This window comes from Coccinella septempunctata, chromosome 9 (assembly GCF_907165205.1).
Source record: "Coccinella septempunctata chromosome 9, icCocSept1.1, whole genome shotgun sequence".
Classification (NCBI taxonomy): Eukaryota; Metazoa; Arthropoda; class Insecta; order Coleoptera; family Coccinellidae; genus Coccinella; species Coccinella septempunctata.
The window spans coordinates 6,886,530-6,912,070 of record NC_058197.1 but is presented as its reverse complement, the minus strand read 5'-3'; the positions used below and the strand labels follow the sequence as shown (position 1 = coordinate 6,912,070).

The following is a 25,541-nucleotide window of genomic DNA, read 5'->3' as shown; positions in this document are numbered from 1 at the left end:
AAAACCTATCTATAGGTTTAGGCAAGGCCAGACACAAAATGTCGAATTATAGGCCTATATCCCTAATATCTAACTTAGCAATTTTTGAAAGAATAATCCACAGTAGAATTTTGAGTTTCATTAAAAAACACAAGTTGATAGCTAAACGACCGTATGGATTCATGGAAAAATTGGGAACTAAAGACGCTCTGAATTATTTAACTGACCTTTTTTAGATTTGGCTTTTGATACCGTGAATAATAATATTTTGTTGGACAAATTGAATAATTATGGGATAAGAGGAAAGGCTCTACAACTATTAACATCATATCTGGAAAAAAGGTGCCATAGGGTGACGGTCAATAATGTTCTGAGTGATTATTGTGAGATGTTTACTGGTGTCCCACAGGGTACTGTTTTGGGACTATTGTTTTTCATATTATATGAATGTTTTTGACTCTATGCCTGAGGATGTTTTAGTCTCTTTCGCTGATGATACCGCAGTGGTGTCGACTGGTAAAGATTGGAGAGAAGTACAGACTAATTTGAACAATTATTTGGAGAACATAAGTGACTGGCTAACTTCAAACATGCTCTCTCTGAATATAACCAAGACACTCTACATAACTTTCGGTAACTACTGTAATAGCGTTCCACAGTCTTTGCACATATGTATAAATGGAAAATTAATAAATAGGGTCAATTCGGTTAAATAGTTGGGATTAATAATGGCTACAGAATGAGGTGGGACAAGCATGTTGAATATTTGCTGAATAAGACAAAGTACCTACTTGGTATTTATATTTCACAAAATTTGTAAGATAATGCCCGCTGAGATTCTTTTTATGCTATACAATGCATTATTTCATAGTGTAATAAATTATGGAATAATTGCTTGGGGTGAAGCTTATTCGAACTGTCTAAACCTCTTAAAGAATCAAGAAAAAATAATATTAAGAATTGTTAATAGGAATAAAGTTGCTCAGGGCATCCCTCTAAATGTTGAAAATTTGTTTTTACTGGAATCTCTGAAGTACCATTATGACAACCTTAAGAGTGAATTTTTACGGCCAAGAGGTATCACTACGAACAAGAGTGTTCAATTGTCAATAAGATTCAGGACTGTAAGTTCTAAAAGTAGTATTGTTAGAGCAATAGGTGTTTGAACTCTCTTCCAAATGAACTCAAGATTTTAAATGATTAAATGATGGTTGTTTCAGGAAAAGTAGACTAAAAAGGTGGATTGCAGCTAAATACTAATGAGTTTGTATGTTTATTTTTATTATATCATGAAAACATTGTATTTCACAGATTGCTATCTGATAAAATTAATTGTGTATTGATTTTAATTTGCTTATTTTTTATATTGTTGGTTATACGTTGTGCAAATACGGTTGACCCAATCGACCTCACAAACAGGCAACTCGATTGCCTCTGTGAGATGCACATATTGTATTTGTGTATTTTCGATTTGAATAAATAAATAAATATTTTATTGAAAAGCAACTGAACTTTTGATCAGTTCCAAGATGAATCGAGTAACCAATGGAAGTTTATTTAGGTTCCAAAAAATTGATTATAAAGAGTGCTGCGAAAGTTTTGAGCTATTGAAAATATTGGCAAACTCATAAATCACTCTGCATCTCGGCTAGGAAATTGATTAGATATATAGGTTTATTGGACTTCTCTATGGTGGCTCTAGGTCAGGTTAACGAATGTATATTCACCAATAAAACACCCTGATTGAATTCAATAAATTCAATATAATAATAGAGTCCGGTCTTAACTCCTATCGCAGAAAATTGTCTGGTATTTTCATATCTGTATTATGTGGATTCTCAAATAACAGAAGTGAAATTTTCAAAGTTCCTAAAACATATTTTTGTGGTATAGTTTTTGCAACTATCTTCTGCGGTGTAATAGCGACATATCCGCAAACCCTTTGTCAGGCTAACAATTTAAAGTCACCCATTTATTAAAACATGTTTTTTCATTCGAATTTGCCCAGATTACATTTCCCAAATTCGCTCTCAATTTCCTGACTACTATAAACTATAAGATATTATTTTCTCCATTTCATTTCATTTTGTGACTTATTGAGTATTTTCTTCAATTATAATATTATCACGCGATTCTTCACTTGAAAAAAGTTGGTTTTGCATCCCTGAATCGAATAATTGAGGTGCAAATATAAAATCGAAATGAGGCTAAGAATTCGTGTAAGAATGGGATATCTTATGCCGAAGTAAATAGTTGTGGCATTGATTGATTAGGCAGCAGAAATTTGGAAATAAGTACCTGATCTTACCTTTTTCATATCGAAACCTCTCTGTGGTTCCACATCTGGGCAACTTCCTAAGTGGTAACTATGTCCGTCTGTCCGGCCAAAAAATGCCAAACAAGCGATCACTAACACCAGAACCTTATACATTTCTTATTCGGAGAATGGCTACTCACAACTTAACTTAAATGATATAAGAATTCAAATTGATAAATTTGATGCATTTATAATATTGAACGTGACCGTTTACGAGTTCTGTAATTGAAATCTTTAGAGTTTGAGTCATTGTTTCCGACTCGGGAGTTGTCGAATATCTGGTGTAGGAATTGTTTGATACAATAGGTTGCAATGGAAAAAGGTGTTGTTAATTTCTAGGAAATTCTTATAGAAGAAAAGCTGGTAGACGTTTTCGGCCAAGGAACGATCGTTAGAACCATTGTCCACAGAAGTTACGGATTGTAAAACGCCATCAACAGCATCAATATGTAGTAAATAATTGAAAAAAAGATTTCCATTGTTTACTACATGTTGATGGCCGTTGAAGGCAATTTACAGATGGTAAAGCGCTTTTGGCTAAGAATCCATCACAAGCTCCCAAGATTAAATTAAATTTGGGGGTAGGTCTACATGAAAATGCAACCTTGATGTGTGATGAGAAATACCAAACAATCCATTAAATTTCAAAATAAGGTAAACGGTACAGTAGATGGCCACTGGGCAGTAATAGGCTACTCTAACGATTTGTCAAAATCAGCTGACCGTTCGTTTCCGTGGGGCACACAAAGCTTTTAATTATCACTGTAGAGAGACATTTCTGAGAAAGTTATAGTCTAATCACTCTAATCTAACGTCGGGAAGAACATTTTTTCCAAAAACATGCACAAAACACAATACTAGACCAAAACAGCATGCGATTCAATGGAGGGAAAAGCTTAGCTGATTTTGACAAATCGTTAGAGTTCTCTATTGGCCAGGGCGAACATAAATCGGAAGATTAAGGTTATTATTGACAACTTACTCTGCTCTGCCTTAGACCGAATGTGGTTACAGTTTCCTATTTTTGAAATAGCGCTCATTCAATTACTAGATGTCAGCACCACTCCAAACTAATTGTTTGTTGAGAGTATGGAGGGTACCCTCTATAGTTGAGAGCTTTGTTGAGTTCGGTTTTTCAAGTGTTTTCATTTCATACAATGGGGAACAGTACCACTGGATTGGCAAACATCTTTGATAGTACCAGTACACAAGAAGGGGGATGTGCAAGAATGTAACAACTATAGGGGTATCACTCTGTTGAGCTCAGCTATGAAAGTTTTTGAGAGAATACTGGATGGAAAAATAAGAGAGAAGATTGAAACAAATCTAGAGGAAACGCAAAGCGGCTTCAGAAAGGGAAGAAGTATACAAGACCACATATTCACGTTGAAAATACTGATTGAAAGGGCGAAACAAAAAGATGGTAGGATATACATGGGTTTTGTGGATTTGGTGAAGGCTTTTGACAGAGTTAAAAGAAGGAAATTATGGAAAATTCTGGAAGAGAGGGGAATGAACAAGAAAATTGTAAGACTTGTTAAGAATGTGTATGAATTGAACAGGAATAGAATTATCAGCCACAACCGAACATCTGGAGAATTCAGTACAAAAATAGGTTTAAGACAAGGAGGTAGTTAGAGCCCTGTGCTGTTCACAATATTTATGGATGAGATTCTGAAGGAGTGCACAAGAAGATCGAAGAAATTTCAAGTCGGGTACAGAAACTTAAAGAGAGTGGTATTATCAGAATGTGCCTTCGTGGACGATATTGTTATCGTTGCTGAGAGTGAGAGAGATCTACAGACAAATATGGACATCTGGAATGCGGTGTTGAAGGAATTCGGAATGGAAATGAACAAGGAAAAAACAAAAGTTATGGTGGTGAGCAACTCTCAGGAAATCGTTGACGTACAGATAGAAGGAGTAAGATTGGAGCAGGTGACATCTTTCAAATACTTAGGAGTGCAAATAGAAGAAAATGGAAAACAAGATCTGGAAATAAACAGTAGATTGGAAAGCACATTGAAGATATACCATGCCATGAATGAGAACTTCCTGAGTAGGAAAGAAATATCAAGAAGTACTAAGATGAATGTATACAAAGCGATTTATAGACCAATACTTACATTCGCGTGCGAATCGTGGGTACTTGATAGAAGACAGAAAAGCAGGATGCAGGCAATGGAAATGAAATATCTAAGAAAAGTGAAGGGAATAACAAGGATGCACAGGGTGAGAAACGATCTTATCAGGGAAGACATCGGAATAGAACCTCTGCAGGATTTTATAGAGAAGAGACAATTGAGTTGGTGGGGACATCTGAATAGAATGAATCACGAAAGACCTGCTAGAAAAGTATGGGAAGCAAAGGTTACGGGAAAAAGAAGGCGCGGAAGACCGGTTACTACCTGGGACAAGCAAATGGGGAAGATAATTGGAGAAAGGGGACAAACTTGGGAAAGAGCAAGGAAGATGACAGCCAACAAGAAGGAATGGTCGAAGTTCGTTTACGAGGGAAGAATTTAATATTTGTTTTTGTTATTATACCCTACACCATTTCATGGTAGAAGGGAATCGATTATATATATATATACAATGGGGAATGCAGTTATCACTGCATATGCAAGTTTAGACTGAATAATAATGAGTTTCATTCATGATTTTTTCAACTTCACCGCGGAAACTATTCAAAATCATCATTCAAATATGGGGTTCTAAAATTTAAATCGCTTTGTGCGGAGTTTACGATTTGGCAACAAGGCATACAAGAGAATGAAAAGAACAATGTCCGATCAGCTTGTTTATGAAATAACAGCTGTTGATCTACAGGCGCCTACTTACTGGCGAGCTCTAACTGCAACCGGCCATAAAAATCCCAAAAAATTTTACGACCTTCCTCGTTCGTCGCAGACTTCATAGACAGCCATCTTTTTCTATCTCATCAAGACAATACATTTGTTGTCCTTTATTATCAAGGCATATTTCAGTCGATGTGACAAGTGGCTAATAACAGGTTTCGGAATTGAAAAATTTACAGTTTTTGGCCACCCTGGCCAATTACTGTGTTTCGCGTAATTTTTTAAATTTTCATATATTTTCGTTTCATACAATCTGTTTTATATGTGCAACTTACCTATTGAGGGAATTATTTTTACCATATTCTTAAACAGTTTATAGCCATAGGCCAATAACTATCTTGAAATGATGGCCAATTACAATACGCAATTATTTTTATGTGGAAAAGTGGGTAAAAAAAAAGTTTTTTATCACAGTCATCGTGCCGAAAGCCGCAACTTATAGTCCTACAAGACCGTTAAAATCTTTGCGCGAATTTCAGTATGGAAAAGGCTCTATTCGAAGCACAGCAAAGTAATATGGAATACCTCGGGCTACTTTACAATTCAGATTAAAAAAACCAGAAACTAAAAGCACTTTTGGACCATCTCCAGTGTTGACCCAAGAAGAAGAAGAAACGATGGTAAGATGTATCACTGAGCTCGCCCTAAAAGGCTTTCCTAGAAAAAAGTGTCCAGAAATTTTTGAAGAAACACCCACGCCCGAATCCATTTACAGATAACAGACCGGGAGAAGGTTGGATGAAGGCTTTCCTCAAATGACATCCTTAAATTGTCACACGTAGCACAGAGGCTGTTACTGGAGCTAGCGCATGTGTATCAGAAAGTGGTTTGCAGATATCAATAAATATATTGAAGAAAAGTCTCTACAAAATGTTATGAAAAACCCTTCCAGTATTTTTAATGGGGATGAGACAGGCTTCCAAATATGCCCGAAGGCTGGGTTCTGACTCCAAAAGGTTGTAAGAATGTCTACACTGCCGTCGGAAAGATTTGTATCCCAATGGTAATCTTTCCTTATAACAGAATCCCTGAGAATATTTCGATGACTATACCAGATGACTGGGGTATACTGGATGAATGACTGCGCAGACGTTTTTTGAATGCATCGCCAACGTCTTCGACCCTTACTTAATAAAGCATGGTATAGAACTACCAGTCATTTTATTTATTGAAGGCCATATAAGTCTCACCTCAATTATCAATTCGGTGTCCTATGTGCAGAAAAAGTTAGAGAATAGCATGCTGAACACCCAGGAGAAGCTATAACAACTAAACTGACTTTCACACCACTTGAAAAAAGGAGTCATGATAATTGTGAAACCGGAAGCCCCCCACAACGGTTTCAAAGCCTGTGGGCTTTATCCATTTGATGCGAACGCTGTGAATGACAGCAAATGCCTTGGCGGTGAAAACCATTTCAGTGGCGAAAATGTCGATGACATTATTGAGGAAGTGTACTGTCGCTATGAATTATTCAACGTTTCTTAACATAATAGGAAAGGAAAAAGTAAAATTATTTGAGCAAATAGAATCTCTAGATGATAACGAGAACGAACATTTTTTCACGTTATACCGACTGTGGAAACATTTTAATTGCAACAATGGGCACATTCGGGATTCGCATCTGAGATCTGAGCGAACGAGTCACATGACTCTAGAGCAGACAGATTGAAGGGGTATTAAAAAACGTTCTAGATCTAACAGATTTGACAAACCTAACCTCAAATAAATAGAGATTTATTTTCTTGTTTTTTCTTCGGTTGTTCGTTAGTTTTCTGAATTTTTTCATCAATATCACCATAAGTTTTTGACCATGCGTCCTGCTGCTTCCACTTCGAATGTTGATCCACTTCGACACCAGATATCTTACAGTTTTTCCTCTGATAATAGCTTCATATTGGTCCTTGATACATTCAGGCTTAGAAGATGTTGATTTAGGAATCTATAGATAATCTGCATTTCCAGTTTGCAGCCTTGAAAAAGAACTCAATGACATCGGGATCATCGTTGAGTCTGTAATATTGCTAATAATTTTGCAAAATACATTGTAGTAGTTGCTTGGTGAGAATTCGAACGTGAATTAATATCTTAATCTATTCATGTACAACATACTTAGTGTTTATTTGCAACATTATAACAATTAGATAAATATTAATATTTTTTTTAACTAATCAAGAAATATTTCGTTAAGCGAAAACTTGCTGAAAAAGATGTTGACAATGTGATCGCAAAATTTTCTTATTGCATCATTGTATCCATTTTTTATTTCATCGAACACAGCCTTCCAATTTTCATTCATAACTTGGTTGATCTGCTCGCTGAGTTCCTTATTGCCATCGAAAACATTGTCCAGAATGAAATGTACATGTCCTGCTTCCATCTTCAGTGAAGTTTCATTCACTTTTGTGTACTTGCCATTGTTTTTGTTGAAGAAGGTAAGGCCGATTTTTTCATGGCCTTCTACGTTTTCTGAAAGAAACTTTGTGTTGAGCAGTGTTTCATTGATGATTATCGCTACAGCATCTATATTCTTTTATATTATACAGGGTGACTAGTGATGCAAGTGGAGAAAGAGGATCTTTTTCAAGGCTGGAAATATATTTGTAAAGATGTAAACAACAACTTTGACATAAACAGGTTTACGAACAATAAGAACATTATCACAACATAAAGATGTTACTTTTAGAAGCAGCCAGGTCTTTCAGGACGAGAAACACTAATAAAATTGGATTTTTCTTTTCAAACGGATAAATGGGGCAAAGCAATGCGTTCAAGAAAACCATAGGTCATATCTCGTTAAAATACTATGTGTCATGTAGGTAAACTAAAAACACCTATCACTCGTTTTGCGCATGAAATATGGGGTCGCTTATTAGTTTATAGTTTCTGAACAAAAGATTTCTTATAGTGGCAATTTTTTGGGATGTTGGGTGATTGGAATAGTAATTTAGTAATCTTCCGGATGATGTTTCCTTCGTATACCGATTCGTACAGATTGTCCCATTGTTGATTCTGATTAAAGTAACGTCCAAAAAAGATATTTTTTTATCAGCTTCTTGTTCAACCGTGAATTGAACCCTATGATGGACACTATTGAATATTTCAACCATTTCATTCGTTTTTCCTTGTGGTGTCATCAACGTATAATTTGAGGAATGGGATGGTAAAATTCAACCTTTTTTACCGACAGTTATTACCTACGTGTTTCATTACGATATTGGCAAGAGTTGGGCTGGCTGGATTTCACATAGCTGTACCCTTCAAACAGAAATCAGCCTGGACAATGAAACTCTAGAACAGGTCGAGCAGTTCAAATACTTGGGAAGCTTCATAAATACTAGGGCTAACCTTGACACGGAAATACACAACCGTATCAATTCGGCATCACGGGCATTCTGGAAGCTGAAGGACAGAGTGTTCCAAAATCACGACCTCAATCTGAAGACCAAGACAGCTGTTTACAGAGCAGTGGTCCTCCCAACGCTTCTTTACGGAAGCGAAAGCTGGACTCCCTACAGGCGACATATTAAACAGCTTGAACAGACGCAGCAACGTCATCTAAGACAGATAATGCACATCAGATGGTTTCACAAAGTTTCGAATGCAGAAGTCTTGCAGCGCGCGAGTTGTACAACAATTGAGACTCAAGTAACGAGGGCCCGACTCAGATGGAGCGGCCACATTCTGAGGATGCAAGACACAAGACTCCCCAAAATAGCTCTATACGGCGAACTCACTGAGGGAGCCCGGAAACCAGGAGGCCAGTATAAGCGGTTTAAGGATACACTACATCAATCCCTAAAATCAGTTAATGCTAATCATAACTGGGAACAACTAGCGTTAGACAGGTCACAGTGGAGGTCTTTGGTCCACAGTTATAGTGGAGAATCGAGAAGGATACAGCGGCGGCCAGATCTGGTTGGAGACTATCCATGCCCTGAGTGTGGAAGGATCTGCAGGTCACGGTTGGGTCTCTTTAGTCACAGGAGGGCACACAGTCGCAACTAGCACTAAGAAGTTACAAGTCTGTTCGAATTTTTTTTCTTCTTCTTTTGTAGATTTATTCCCGGTAACGGGATACAGCAATGAATGAATGAATGAATGAATGTATACTACTCCATCAAAAGTGAAATAGCTAGACTCAAAAATAAATTCAATTATGCGCAGGAACAAGTTTCTCCCAATATCAGTATAAGCCGAAATATAACTCCAATTAGATCTTATTATTTCCACTACAAGTTGTTTGGGAACATTATTGAAAAGGAAAGTGACATCCAATGAAATGAGTTCATAGTCACAAGGCATCTGAACCGTACGAATAAACTCCACAAATTCTATTGAGTTATTTATATTATACTCAAAAGTAGTAGTCCTACTAGTACAATTACCCCATGAGCCTATTCAATAGAGTTTTAACAATGTACAAACAAAGAGTCAATTCATTAGAGAGAGGAAAAGAAAATAGTCTGAAAGTTCATTATAGATTTCCTTTCATGCCTGAATTGTCTGGAAGAGTTAATGAACTGGTTAAGAATAGTGCACCGAACTGTCAACTAGCCTTTTATCCCCTAAAAACAGTAGGGAGCGTTTTTAGTAAACTCAAAGATCATTGTCAGGCAACAATTTTTTCTAGTTAATTTGCTCCTGACAAATTAGTGCAAGAATTTACGCAGGAGCAAATCGTTGATTTCATTTTTAATTGATTTTGTTTCAGAGATTGGGAGTGAAAACCCTAAAAAGTTTATGAAGAGATGCAGAATCCTCCCAGAATAAATTTCAATCGATATCTTAAAGATCTTACACTGGACTAGATGAAATCAAATTTGGTACACTTAATAAAAAGTAAGGATTGCAGTGGTGCATACGTCGGTATGACGAAACAATTTAAAAAAAAGAATATACAAACACAATTATGATTGTAGAGAAATTAACAAAAATAAAAATGAAAAACGGCGTTAGCGACACACCATTTCGACAACAATCATGACTTCGATTTCGAAAACGTAAAAATTTTAGACCGAGAAAACAATTACTTCAAGGCTGTGACTAGAGTCCCGAGTCGGGACTCGTGTCCAGTCCCGAGTGACGTCATTAAATTCCGGACTGATATATATTCGGTCCCGATGCACTGCATTGGTGCTTTGAAATTATTGAGCAGTGAAAGGAGTAGCGAAAAACTAAATTTTCAGTACAAATCATAAGCCTATACCCAGTCAATTAGAAACAATGATTCATATTTCAATCGGGCATGTAGATATGAGTTGCTATGAAGATGAATATGTTGTTAGTATATTTCATTTTCAAATCATCACATTTATAAAGAAAAAAAAGAGCAATCTTGAAATGAAGCATCTAAGATGCTCATTTTAAACAGAACCCCTACCTTTACCTTTTTCGCTAAATTTTCATACACTTCAAATAAAAATACATTTTATTGGGATGCCGCAGCATAGTGTCGTTATTTCGTATAGAATATTATACATTTCACAAATATATTTGTCAGCTTCCTTTCTCTATCACATTTTTTAGTCAAGAATGGCCGTAAGGAAGTGGGTCACTTCTGAATCAAAAATTACGTCTGGCAATTCCTTTGGATCAATTTACACTAACCAATTCCCAACTTTCTCACTATTTAGAATTGCATGCTTGCTCCTTCCATTCTCAAATTAAAAGATAGTATTTTCTCCTGCCTTTTCAATCTTGATTTGGAAAAAGCCTACACTATTTTTTGATAACGTATCACTCCTTGAATTTTGTCGCAACTATTCATAAATAATATTATAAGATTCGCGAACATAACCTCAAAACCCTTTTACCATGTCGGGACTGGACAACGGTCCCGAGTAAGGACAAGCGACCTGTTTGGTAATTGAGTCATTTGATTTCGTCAGTCGGGTCTGGACACGGATCCCGAGTCGGGACTCTAGTCACAGCCTTACTTCAAACGTTGCATCAGTGAGATGATTCAAATCTCAATAAATTTGAGAAGTGATGTTGAATCCCTCAGTATGTGTTCAGCAATTTATTGACGAAAATTTAGAGATTGGAAATAAATTAATTCATCCAACCGATACATTCCACCTTCGGTCCCACACATGTCGAAATTGATAAATAACATCATTACAAATTTGAATCTTCCATCTCATCTCATTGTTTTACATAATTCTGGTTTCAAGAGTGAGGTGTTTTTAGCCTACCTACGTGACACATAGTAATTTGACGAGAAATGACCTATGGTTTTCTTGAACGCCTTGCGTTGCCTCATTTATCCGTTTGAAAGGGTTGTAGGAAATGTAATAATTTCCTCGAAAATAAATTCACATGCCGAATTCCTACAACAAATTCGACGAGAAAATCAAAACGGAGAAACATAGGAAACCACTCCTCCTTCGTCGTACAATTTCATTGGTGCAGAGAAAATGTTCCGAAAATGGTATAAAAAGAACCCATATGGAAAGCAAAATGCATTCACATTCACATTCAGCGATCGAGACAGACGAACACCAGCTTTGAAAATTACGCATATCGCTTCCGCATTCCAAGCCTGCACACAAAAAGGTTTTTCTTAAAACCACTCCAGCTACTCGAAGACGTGCGGTCCCAACACATCTGTTAACAATTATCAGGGCGACACTTGACTTGCATCCCGAGCCTGCATTCCGGACGTCAACAGTGACCGCACATTAGGGCGAAACAAATTCGTTTTTGTTAAAACGACATTGCACACATTTTACTCTTCAGGGCAACCCTCATAAAAGTTGGGTTGAATAAAAACTGTGATATTCTGTGGGAATATTTTATTTCACTTCCCTTTTCCCTGAAAATACTAACGATAGTTCCAGCTCAACAGACTATTCAACCCACAAATTGGTGACCCCGACGTGATCGAAAAAGGAGCCCCGAAGAAAAATGGAACAAGAAGCAGCCCAGGTCTCAAGAGTCGCCGTTCGGATGCCAGAGTTTGTAGCCACCGATCCCGAATTATGGTTTGCCATGGCTGAAGGAAGTTTTCTTTGCTCCGGAGTGACACAAGACCGGACTAAGTTTGGCTACGTCGTAGGAGCCCTGCCAGCAAAATTTGCCGCCGAGGTGAAGGACATAATCATGAATCCACCTACCGACGGGGCCTACGAGAAATTGAAGATGGAGCTGGTGCGACGTCTGAGTGCCTCCCAAGAAGAGAAGACCCGCCGCCTACTGGAACGAGAGGAAATTGGAGATCGTAAGCCGTCACAATTCCTTCGACATTTACAGGGACTCGCAGATCGAACCGTACCAGATGCCCTGATGAAATCCCTGTGGATGAGCCGGCTACCCAAGTGTGTCCAGGTGTCATTGGCCATCATCAAGGACAAAAATCTCGAAGACTTGGCAACCCATGCGGACAATATAATGGAAGCCTCCCGACCTATCGTCCACCAGATAGCAGAGACAACCAACATAGAGGCCATCATCGATAGGAAGCTGGAGCAGATGTTCTTAGGACTGAACCTGGAGATAGCCACCCTGCGAGCAGAGCTGGCAGCACACCACCGACCCAGGAAAGATGGTAGCAGAAGCCGTTCCCACGACCGTCGAAGAAGCCAGAGTCGCAGACGATCGCCAACTGATGGAAAGTGCTGGTACCATACGAGATTTGGAGCCAGATCCACGAAGTGCGTGCAGCCCTGCAACTACACCTCGGGAAACGAAGGGGGCCTTCACTAGAAGCGGCCAGTGATCCCAGCCCAACGACGCGCCGCTTGTTCATCACGGATCAGGACTCCAAGTTGCAGTTCCTGGTCGACACTGGAGCAGACCTGTGCGTCTTCCCACGCAGCGCAGTGACTGGCAGACGAGAGAAGTCCGACTACGTCCTTTCAGCAGCCAATGGGACACCCATCGCCACGTATGGTACAACCACCCTCACGCTGAACCTAGGACTACGCCGAGATTTCACATGGAGGTTCGTCATAGCCGACGTATCAAAGCCCATCATCGGCGTCGACTTCTTGAGTTTCTACAACCTGCTAGTGGACGTGAGGAACCGAAGACTTTTGGACGGAACCACCCAACTCACTACCCAAGGAGAAGTGGCTGAGTGCTCCATCCCAGAAGTCAAGACTGTCAACGGATCCTCCAGGTATCATGATCTACTTACGCATTTTCCAGAGATCACCAGACCTGCAGGAGCCCCAGGACGCATCAGGCACAACACAAGGCATCACATCAAGACGATGCCCGGACCACCAGTAGCTTCGAGACCACGACGTTTGGCACCAGATAAGTACAAGGCAGCCAAAAGGGAGTTCGAAGCCATGCTACGACTAGGAATCGCCCGTCCATCCAAGAGTCCATGGTCATCCCCACTGCATCTCGCACCAAAGAAGGGTTCTGAAGAATGGAGACCGTGTGGAGACTACCGTGCCCTAAACGCCCGGACTGTCCCCGATCAGTATCCCGTGAGACACATCCAGGACTACGCCCACATCCTCCAGGGGAAGACAATTTTCTCAACCCTCGATCTAGTGAGGGCATACAACCAGATTCCCTTGGCCGAAGAAGATGTTCCCAAGACCGCCATCACCACGCCATTTGGATTGTTCGAGTTCCCAGTCATGACGTTTGGACTACGGAACGCAGCACAGACTTTCCAAAGATTCATCGATGAGGTTCTACAAGGACTGGACTTCTGCTTCAGCTACATTGATGACGTACTGATCGCCTCATCGTCCGAAGAGGAACACATGGAACATCTTCGGATTATCTTCGAGAGGTTCCGCAACTATTCCATCGTCCTCAATCCAGCCAAGTGTATCTTTGGACAACCTGAAGTGAAGTTCCTTGGTTACCTCGTCTCTACCGATGGAACAAGACCACTGCCAGACAGAATCCAAGACATACTGGGGTACAGTAAACCAACAACCGCCAAAGACCTTCGAAGATTCCTGGGTATGATAAACTTCTATCGTCGTTTCATACCCCGAGCATCACAGACACTTGCACCTCTCCACGACCTGCTTGTGCCAAAACTGAAAGGAAAGGCGAAGATATCATGGACCCCAGAAGCCACTGCAGCCTTTGAAGAAGGGAAGAAGATGCTAGCTTCAGCCACCTTGCTTGCTCATCCCAAGGACGCCGCTCCTCTAGCCTTAGTAACTGACGCGTCAGACACTGCAGTAGGAGCTACTCTACAACAGTTGGTCAACAGCGAATGGCAACCACTGGCATTCTTCTCCAAGAAACTGTCACCACCAGAGACTCGTTATGGAGCATACGACCGTGAACTGCTAGCCATCTACCTAGCCATCAAACACTTCAGACACATGGTAGAGGCCCGAAACTTTACCATTTTCACGGATCACAAGCCATTGACGTATGCCTTCAAGCAGAAGCCAGAGAAGTGCTCGCCCAGACAGTTCCGCCATCTGGATTATATCTCGCAATTCTCCACCGACATACGCTACGTACCAGGATTACAGAATGTCGTCGCTGATGCCCTTTCAAGAGTGGACGAGGTGACTCCAATCTTGGACTATGCAGCATTGGCCACATCGCAAGAAGATGACGACGAACTGCAGAGATATCTTCAAGGTGACACAGGATTGCTGCTACGGAAGATGAAACCACATGGGTCAGAAATCGCTGTGTACTGTGATACATCCACACCTCAGGCACGTCCATTTCTCACCAAATCATTCCGCAGAGCAGCCTTCGATACCATTCACAGACTGGCACATCCCGGAGTGAATGCATCCATCAAAATGGTCAAACAACGTTTCGTATGGCCTTCAATCAACGCAGACTGCAGAAACTGGTGCCGCAGCTGTATAGAGTGTCAGCGAGCCAAAGTCACTCGCCACGTCAATGCTCCACTGGGTACTTTCATGCCACCAACACGTCGATTCGACCACGTGCACATGGACATCATCACCATGCCACACTCTGAGGGCTACCGATACTGCCTCACCTGCGTCGACCGATTCACTAGATGGCCAGAAGCCATCCCACTCCAAAACCAGGAGGCATCCACCATCGCCAGAGAATTTTACACAAACTGGATAGCGAGGTTCGGTACTCCACTTCGGATCACCACTGATCAGGGAAGACAATTCGAGTCGAGTCTGTTCAACGAATTAAGTAAGTTGACTGGCACGAATCACATCCGTACCACCGCCTATCACCCAGCAGCAAACGGCATGGTGGAGAGAATCCATCGACAACTTAAGGCAGCAATAAAATGCCACAAAAACGACCGATGGACCGAAACACTCCCTACCGTCCTCCTCGGAATGAGAGCAGCCTGGCGAGAAGACCTTAAAGCAACGGCAGCAGAACTAGTATATGGAGAGCCACTCAGATTGCCTGGAGAGTTCCTGGATTCCAGAAGTACGGATGACAGCGAGAACACATCCGACTTCATAGTGAACCTGAGGCAACAAATGCGATAAATAAGGCCCACTGACGGAAGCCACCACGTAGAGCGGACCAGCTTTATATTCAAGGACTTGCTAACTTCACCTTACGTTTTCGTCCGGCATGACGGTCCTAAGAAAGGCCTGCAAAACCCATACGACGGACCATACGAAGTGTTGAGTCGAAGTCCAAAACACTTCGTAATAAACATGAACGGCAAGGAAACGACAGTGACAATCGACAGGTTAAAACCAGCCTATGTCATCGCGGACGACGATATGGAGAACCAGCCAATGCAAGAACACCCTGTAGAACCCGATAGAGAAGATCAAACTCCAGCCCAGGAAAGAACAACTACTAGATCCGGCAGAAGAGTTCATTTTCCCAAGAGATTTCTACAATATGTTTCGTAACTTCGTCACTGGTGGGGGAGTGTGTAGGAAATGTAATAATTTCCTCGAAAATAAATTCACATGCCGAATTCCTACAACAAATTCGACGAGAAAATCAAAACGGAGAAACATAGGAAACCACTCCTCCTTCGTCGTACAATTTCATTGGTGCAGAGAAAATGTTCCGAAAATGGTATAAAAAGAACCCATATGGAAAGCAAAATGCATTCACATTCACATTCAGCGATCGAGACAGACGAACACCAGCTTTGAAAATTACGCATATCGCTTCCGCATTCCAAGCCTGCACACAAAAAGGTTTTTCTTAAAACCACTCCAGCTACTCGAAGACGTGCGGTCCCAACACATCTGTTAACAATTATCAGGGCGACACTTGACTTGCATCCCGAGCCTGCATTCCGGACGTCAACAGTGACCGCACATTAGGGCGAAACAAATTCGTTTTTGTTAAAACGACATTGCACACATTTTACTCTTCAGGGCAACCCTCATAAAAGTTGGGTTGAATAAAAACTGTGATATTCTGTGGGAATATTTTATTTCACTTCCCTTTTCCCTGAAAATACTAACGATAGTTCCAGCTCAACAGACTATTCAACCCACAGGGTAAATCCAATTTTAATAGTGTTTCTCATCCTGAAATACCTGGCTGCTTCTAAAAGTAACATCTTTATGTTGTGATAATGTTCTTATTGTTCGTAAACCTGTTTATGTCAAAGTTGTTGTTTACATTTTTACAAATATATTTTCAGTCTTGAAAAAGATCCGAACTAAGGATCGAAACGTCGGCACTTCAAAAAGGATAGATTTCATTTGCCTTGTCCTCAAGCCACAAACTTACTATTCCAATTTCATGCAAGGACGCGAATGCAAATCAATCAATGCAATCAATGCAAACAGCATTGAAGAAATTCCATATGTTGAATGAAATAATGTTTTTTATTTGAGTCTAACCCCCTCAGAAACTGTTGGAAGAAAATTTGTCCTTATAAAGTTTACATTTTTTTGATGAAGAGTACATTTAATCGGAAACATACCAGGTGGATTATCGTTCCACATTTTTCAGTTTAGTAGAATGAACAGGAGTTCTGGGAGTATTTAGAGTAAGTCAAACTTACCTTAGGCAAGATGTGCACTGCGTTGTGAGAACAGCTCTGGGCACAATAAACCTTGAGGGCGCCGTGAGATGTAACTCCTTCCTAACTATCAACTATCTTTGACTCAATTTTGTGTTTTTGTTTTATCAGGAATATTATTTTTCATGGCGGGAATATAAAAATACATATTGTAATATTCTGATTTCAATATATCATTGAAACAATAGAAAATTTGGGCCATTCAAACAAAAAACAGATCTTCCATCAGTTTTTTTCGCTCTTTTCAAATTTCTATTTGAATTTATTTTATCTCATATACCGTGTGATATTTCTCACCTGACAAGTAAATCGAAGTTTTCGAATACGTGCCTGCATTTTTTTTTCCTTTTTTGTCTTGTGCTGACGGTGAATGCCTGCATAGGAACAAGCTTGTGAAGTATCAGCTAAAATTTTCACCATATTAACGGAGATATGGGAGTTTAAAGATTTAGCATTTTTTCATAAATCACTACATCTCAGAAACGAATACCTTTATGGGACCTTTAACACCCAAATTCTCCTGCAGTTTGAGGTTCTCTATCTTCACTTAGCCGTTGTCCCTTACGTCACCAGTCACCCTGTATACTTTTTATAGCTCTTTAACTTCTAATTGAGACTCATTAATATCAATTTATTGTATTAATTAGGTATTTCATGAAAATAGTAAGCGATTGAGTACCGATAGTTCGATGCAAGAATATACTATACCTATGTAAAAAAAGATGCAGAATCAATTAAGGAGCAGATAATTGCGGTTCTTGGGGTAAAAGATGATTCGATAAGACTGGTGAACGCTCTGAGTACTAGTAGAAGTCAACTGATGGGTGAATAAACAAGATGTGGAATTAGAGATGTCAATTCATAAGAGTACTTCCAAGCAGAAAATGTTCAAATTACATGGGCGGAATTAAGTTTATTTCCGATAGAAAAGACATTCTCTTCTGAGAATGTCTCGAGTGCTTTTCAGGGGGAAATAATCGCAATCGAAAGATGCGTGGACATAAATTTGGAAAGAAACTATCAGATGTTGAAATTATATGTAAATTCAAGTTGAATGATACTTCTGTATGATCATAGTGTATGATAGTCTCATGTTCTATGTTCTATATTTTGTCAAGGAGAATGTATTTTTAGATTTTGAAAAGTGTGTATGTGTCGAGTTTATCAAAAAAAAAGGAATATAATAAAGTCAGACTTGTTGAACAGAAGTTCTTTTTTCACCAAAAATAGAAGACTTTAACAGGTTATGGGCCCAGAATACGCAGTTTAATCGGTAAAAAGACTGTTCAAGAGAATTGTGTGGAGTGACGCCATCTTAGCATTATGGAGCTGGCAAAACACATAAAACCCCTTTCTACCGAGGCGGATTGGTCAATTTGGAAACATAAATTACGCGATATGTTGGATTATCACGAAGGAGCCTTAGATGTAATTGATGGCAAGTTGGTGAAACTTGAACCCTTGAGAAATGACGCTTCGGAAAGTAATATCAAGAAACACAGGCAGGCCAGTGAGCTATTTCGTAAAGCAAATAGCTACGCAAAGTCAATGATTTCGAGTTCAGTGACTGATGCGGTTTACCAGAAAATAATGGATGATCAAACAGCGCGTGAAGCATGGGAAGCATTGAAGTTAAATTTCGAAGCATCTTCTAAAGATCAACTTTTCAAAGTGTGCACGGATTTTTTCGCATTCAGTTGGGTTATTGGAGAGGATGTCTCAACACACATCGCAAAATTAAGAAATTTATGGAATGAACTTAACAATGGTTTGAAAGCAAAGAATGAAAATATTTTACCAGACTTAATTGTTGTGTGTAAAGTTTTGAAAATCTTGCCTGAAGAATTTGAGAACTTCAAGTCAAGTTGGATGTTGTTGTCGAAAAACGAAGAGAGAGTATGAAAGAAATTTCAGAAAGACCACAGACAGTGGAAGTGGAGAAGCATTGTTTGCTAAAATCGATAAAACGAAGAAGTATCAAGGTTTCAAGAAGTCGAAAGCAAATGACACATGCAACTACTGCAAAAAGAAGGGACATTCGGTAAATACGTGTAAAAGGTGGATTGCTGATGGAAGACCATCGCGGACTAAGGACTCTCCACAGAGCAATACTCTGGAAGCCAATATGGCCCTGTGTGCTAGCGGTGAAGATGAGACTGGTACATCAGTATGGTGGATTGACAATGGAGCCACAAAGCATGTGACGAATTGTCCAGACCAGTTTGTTGATTTTCACAAGTTTCGAAGTCCCTGCGTCATAAGGGCTGCTGGAAAAGAAACTCTTGAGGCAATTGGGAAAGGAACTATAGAGATATCATCCTTTACTGAAGATTGTAAACTACAGAAAACCTTGAATGAAGTATGGTATGTTCCAAAAATATCTAAAAATTTATTTTCTGTATTAGCTGCTCAAGACAGAAACAAAAATAGCAGATTCTACTCGACTTCAGCTAAGTGTTCGCTGGGGAGGTTAATGGAAAGGTAGTACTATGTGGACATCGTGAAAAGGGTGCAACTTCATATAAAGCAGCTGTCGAACCTATAATTCCTGATAAAATAGAGAGAGTCAACATAGTCGAAGCAGAAAATTCCACACTTCAGCTGTATCACGAGAGGTGGGGACACCAAGACAAGCGACACGTAAGAGAGATACTGAAGAGAGAGTTAGGTATTACTGTGAAGATGGTAAGAGATATTTGTGAACCCTGTATTTTTGGAAAAGCACATCTTTTACCTTTTGGCACTAGAATAAGAGCAACGAATCGTGGGGAACTGTTTTCCACCTATGTTGTAGGTCCATTTTGCGAATCTTTTAACAAAAAAAGGTTTCTAGTTGTATGCAAGGATAGCTACACGAAGTTTCGTTATGGTTTGTAATTAAGCAGAAATCAGATGTTAAGATTGTGTTGAAACAGTTTTTAGCTCACGCAAAAACACTTGGACACAGAATCCAAGAGCTACTCAGTGACAATGGAGGAGAATTCGATTGTGAAAATGTCAAGGAGATTCTGGATAAGAATGGAATTGTGCAGAGATTGACAGCACCATACACGCCAGAACAAAATGGAGGCAGTGAGCGAGAAAATCGAACAATTGTTGAAATGGCAAGGACTTTCAAGTACTCGAATAGTGAAGTAGAATTTCCAGATTCAATATGGGCAGAGCTTGTGATGTCAGCTATTTACATATTGAATATTCAATTCAATTCAATACAATTTTATTCATCACAAAGAAAATCGTCAGAAGAACAGGAAAATCGTCAGAAGACGGATTCACCCCGTTTGAGTTATGGTTCAAGAAGAAACCAAGAATTAAACATCTGCGTGTAATTGGTTCATCTTGCTTCGTTCACATACCAGCTGAAAAAAGGAAGAAAATGGACAAAAAGGCAGAAAAAGGATATCTTGTAGGATATGACGGAGATGAGCGTTATAGAGTATACATTCCAAGCAACAACAAGGTAATTTTATCAAAAGATGTTCAATTCCAAGAGAGACTCAAAGAATGTGAAGAGCTAGTCAAGCTACCGTTGGAAGATAAAATTCAGGACCAGTTTGAAGAAAAAGAAAATAATTGGGAAGTACATTCTGAGAAAGAAGACGATGATGGGCTGCAATCCAAGGAAGAAGATGATGATGATCAACTTGAGAACACTGAAGAAAAGTTAACATCGGAAAGAAACTTGAGGGATCGGTCATCTTTGCAAAAACCAAGACATCTTGAAGATTACACAATGTTGATAGAGGAGTTAGAAAACCAAGTTACAGGTGATCCGGAGACCTATGAAGATGCCTTGCATAGCGACGATTCAGCAGAGTGGAAGAAAACCATGGATCGTGAAATGTCCTCCCTGAAAGAGAATCAGACCTGGATTTTAACAGAATCTTTCATTTCAGGGAAAGCTGAGAAAGAAATACAAAAGTGCAACTCAAGAAGACGTAACCCGAGTAAAGAGAGTTTCATCATAGAACCAAACATATTTCCATTAAACACTTTTTCATCAGAGAAAAAGTGACGGAGGGCAAATTGGTTATCCAACAGATCTCTACAGAGCATCAAGTTGCAGATATCATGACGAAGCCGTTGCAAAAAAAAACGTTTGAAGATGTTATGTGCGAAGATGGGACTTATGTGCGAAGGGACAATGGACAACATTAAGAATGCCACATTATTCACCTCTTTATCTCACAACTATCTGTTATATTCAACTGTAATCTACAAGGGAAAGTGTTGAAATTATATGTAAATTCAAGTTGAATGATACTTCTGTATGAAAGTCTCATGTTCTATGTTCTATATTTTGTCAAGGAGAATGTATTTCTAGATTTTGAAAAGTGTGTATGTGTCGAGTTAGTCAAAAAAAAAGGAATATAATAAAGTCAGACTTGTTGAACAGAAGTTCTTTTTTCACCAAAAATAGAAGACTTTAACATCAGAGGTGTGAAATACTGATACACCCTGATAGCCGCTATGAAAGCATTGAACTCTAATGTCACTGATTCAAAATTGATATGGGACTTCCGAAAGAAACTAAATGAAGAAAGCAAGAAAAACAAGGTCTTTTTAGTCTGGGTTGCTGGTCTTGCTTTTCTGTGGTGTGTGCAAAACACCAAAGAGTTCTTGAAAGGGGAAGAAAACGAAAGAGAATTACTCTGGCGGATTCTTCCAGAAATGGATGATTCCAAAAGGTTCCTTCAGGACTTCAGAACTGCGAGAACCAAGAAGTTCTTGGATCTCGCGAAGAATAAGCTAAGCCTCCTCACTGACTTTCTTACAGGACATTTCTGCCTCAGAAAGCATATGATGAGAATAGGCCTATCAGAAACCGACGAGTATTGAGTGGGGAAGAGGAGGAAACTCCTATTCACCTATTTACTGAATGTCTCGCCATTGCAAGTCTGCAAAGAATGTCTAGGACAAGAGCACTTTAGGAGGAGCGAAAATATAGGCTCCTTGAAGCCTTTTCAGATATTGGAGTTTATTGGAGCTCTGGAGCTGGAGGGCGAGCTGCAGATAGCGCGGTCGCTAGAACAGATCTGATGAGGGGCACAATATACCTGGAGGTCGCAGTGAAACGTAACCCGCTTATAAACTATAAACTAGGTCTCCAAACAGGAAATATAAAAGTATTGAATTTCAATTTCAGAATGAGTGTTTCTGACGTGAATTCTATTTCAGTTTCGAGTCCTGCGTCAAAAATTTGCAGACCTTCTTTGAGTGAAGATTCCATATATTTCGTTTTCGACCAAGATACAGCGCCATAGAAAAGTGCGTGAAGAAGGATCGGGAGTGTTGAGAAGGAAGAATCCTCGCCGATATTTTTGAGTGTCAATATCCCTCGACCTTGTTACAATGAAGAGAAGACTGACACCATGTTGTTCAACTTAAGGGGACTTGAAGATCATAATACCAATGAATCGATAAAGTTTCTGGGAGTTCATCTGGACTCTAGTCTCACATGGATTCCTCATGGCAATGAAACAGCGTCAAAAGTGATCAAGAATATCCTTCTGCTACTTAACTTAGCTATCACAGCCTCATCGAATCACACCTGCGATATTGTGTACTCATCTGGGGTAACTGTTCCAGAAGGGAAAAAATTTTCAGACTGCAGAGGAAAGCGGTTAGAATAGTGGCTGGCCTGGAATATAGAGATGATTGCTTGAGCGCTTTCAAAGAACTATAGATTCTCAATTTTCCATCTATATACATTCATGAATGCCTTGTCTATGCATATAATAATAACAAGGATCTCCCAAAATATGGGGATACCCATGATTATCACATACGATACAGGAATAATATAAAATCCAAGTATATGCGACTTGAAAAATCAAAAAATGGTCCCAATTTCATCTCTCATAAACTTTTCAATAAAAAATTACCTGTGGAGGTTATGAGGCTCAATTCTAAAAAATTCAAAAAAAGAATCAATGTAATATTGACGACAAATGCATTTTGGAATGTGCAGGAGTTCTTGTCCAGTGACTTGACATCTTTTGAAGTAAATTATTGAATAATTTACTATATTGCTTATTTTTGATTGGAATGGTATTCTATATCCTCCCAAATTTGTAGTGTCCAGGTGTTTTTTATTATTGTTAAATGTTTTCATATAATTTTTGACTATGATATGAGATGGTTAAATCATCCTATTCCTATTTTGAAATATGACTTGTGCAATACAGTGTATTTTGTAAAGTAGCACCAATAAATTATCTCATCTTATCTTATCCTATGGGAAGCCGATCCCGATCTTGGCGTTATGGAATTATGTGTCTTTAACTTTTTCGATAATCCGTCATCAATACACTTTTTCTGCCTGAGTTGTTTGACAAGATATTTCGATTGAGTCTGAAATATCTCAAAGGAATCCATCGCTATTCGAGTATAAAAAAAGTTTTATTACCCAGAATCAACGGATAATATGCAAAACATCTCTTTGCAATTAATCGAGTTAGTATTCGACTCTAGTCTAGTAATTCGTGTTATTTTTTATCGGCAGTGCACACTCATGAGCAAAGAAGTAGTGTAAGCCGATGTGGTTATGGATGATGTAACAATGTATCTTGGTTTAATGTTTGGGATATTTCAAAAACTCCCCATTTTTTTCTGCAAATTCTACGTCCCATTTGTAACTATCATCTACTAAGATGAAAGAAATACTGTACGTTCTTCCGACGCTTGTGAATCCTTCTGTTGAAGTTGATTTCATACTTATATAAGTAAAAATCATGTTATACAGTTTTGGGTTAGATTATATATGTATCGGATACATCAATGCAATAAACTGGCATTGTTTCTATATACACTCTGTTTTCTTTGATTTTGATTCGTTTTATTTCCTGTAGAGTCATTCGGGGTAACTGAGCGCAGAGGGTAAGTGTGCGCAGTGCGAATATCTCGACTATGCAATGTATGAAAGAAGGGTTCATTTGGGTGAAGCAAGGGCGCAGAATCGCCATATTAGTTTTTCATAGGAGTGCGCCGTGCGACGTTTCGTTAACTTTCTATTTGCAATCAATCAAATTCACTAGTTTTCTTGTTAATTTTTAGCATCTCTGGAAATTCTGCCAGGTCCAAGTTCCGAGTCCGACAGTGTTAAACAATATTTTATTCGATTATGCGCATATTAATCTAAATATATAATGAAAAATTTTAGGTTCCCTTAGCTTCTCAACTCTATAAGAACGTCAATTCAAATTTTGGCTTACTGGGAAAAGTGTGCGCGGGTAAGTGTGCGCATATATTCATTATATGGTCATTAGTTCAGTGAGGAATAAATTATGACATTGTTGATTTTCTTGGTTAAGACTCGATCAATATTGTAATATTTGTTCAGAAAAATAGGAAGAGCCACCAACAGGGGAATGTATCAAGTGTTGTGTTCATCAAGAATTGTGGCACGAACAATGATGCACTGCTTGTAAAAAGGCGCTCTAATATTATAACATTTTGATGACATTATTCTGTAATTTGTTTTAATTGTGCGGTTCACTAAGCACTGCGTTCACTTACCCCGTGAGGGTGCGCACACTTACCCGCAATACGGGGCATGTGAACGCACTCCGACTTTCACCATTAAATTTCTTTTTGCGGAAAGAAAACGTTTTTGTTTGTTTGCTTTTTGATGTTTTTTATAGATTAGAAAATTCTCTATCTTATGAATATGTTTCAATTTTCCTACCTTCAACATTTGAAACGGGGTATGGCTTGAAAGGCAAAAGTGCGCACAGTTGCCCCGAATGACTCTAATTGGCTCTTTTCTGTCCGAAATGATATAATAATTTATTATTATCATTATTATAATTTAACAAACATTTACCTATGTTGACTTCCATACGTCCCTTGCCTTTGACAGGAAGGACCAAAATTTGACCTGCCATTTCATATTTTGCCTTCATTGTGATATTTGGACAACGAAAACTCCATTCGACTCTTCCATTATCGATATCGAATCTGAAAAAAACCAGTATACGTATATGGATCATTCCGCAATTATCAGGAAAAACATTGGAGTTTTAGATATCGATTGAAATTCATTCTGAGGGGATTTTGCATTTCCTGAAACTTTTTAGGCTTTTCATTCCCAATCTCTGAAACACAATCAATTGAAAAATTGAAATCATCGATTTGCTCCTGCGTAATTTCTTGCACTTATTTGCCTGGAGCAAGATTCATAGGAATGTGGAAAATCTATGAAAAAAATGATAACAAATTCTAAATGTTGTCAGTCGCTACATAATCGTTGGTGCCCAGAAGAGGGGTCGAATATGATCGACTGATAGAAACGATAAGGTCATTTCGAAATCGGTGACTCGATCGCATTTCATGGTTTATGATAGTATCCAAACGATTCGATACATCGTGATCGACACAGGTCTGAAAGAATTATATCGTGAAGATTATTGCAGAAAATAATCCGCGATAAATACGGCCCTCA

At 39.0% G+C, this 25,541-nt stretch overlaps 2 protein-coding genes across 2 annotated transcripts in view; one reads left to right on the top strand and one right to left on the bottom strand.

Annotated features, from left to right (window-relative positions):
• The window catches only part of LOC123320405 (apolipoprotein D-like), a 37,995-nt gene extending 35,524 nt beyond the window's left edge, over positions 1–2,471 (bottom strand). The window contains exon 1 of the mRNA XM_044907723.1: positions 2,288–2,471. Coding sequence (XP_044763658.1) covers positions 2,288–2,410 — 123 coding nt within the window. The 5' untranslated portion in view covers positions 2,411–2,471. The remainder of the gene's footprint in view (positions 1–2,287) is intronic.
• Positions 2,472–3,565: 1,094 nt separating this feature from the next.
• Positions 3,566–3,934, top strand: LOC123321067. Its single transcript, XM_044908572.1, has one exon. It carries the CDS (start codon positions 3,566–3,568, stop codon positions 3,932–3,934), a length of 369 nt encoding a protein of 122 aa, XP_044764507.1.
• The last annotated feature ends 21,607 nt before the right edge of the window (positions 3,935–25,541 follow it).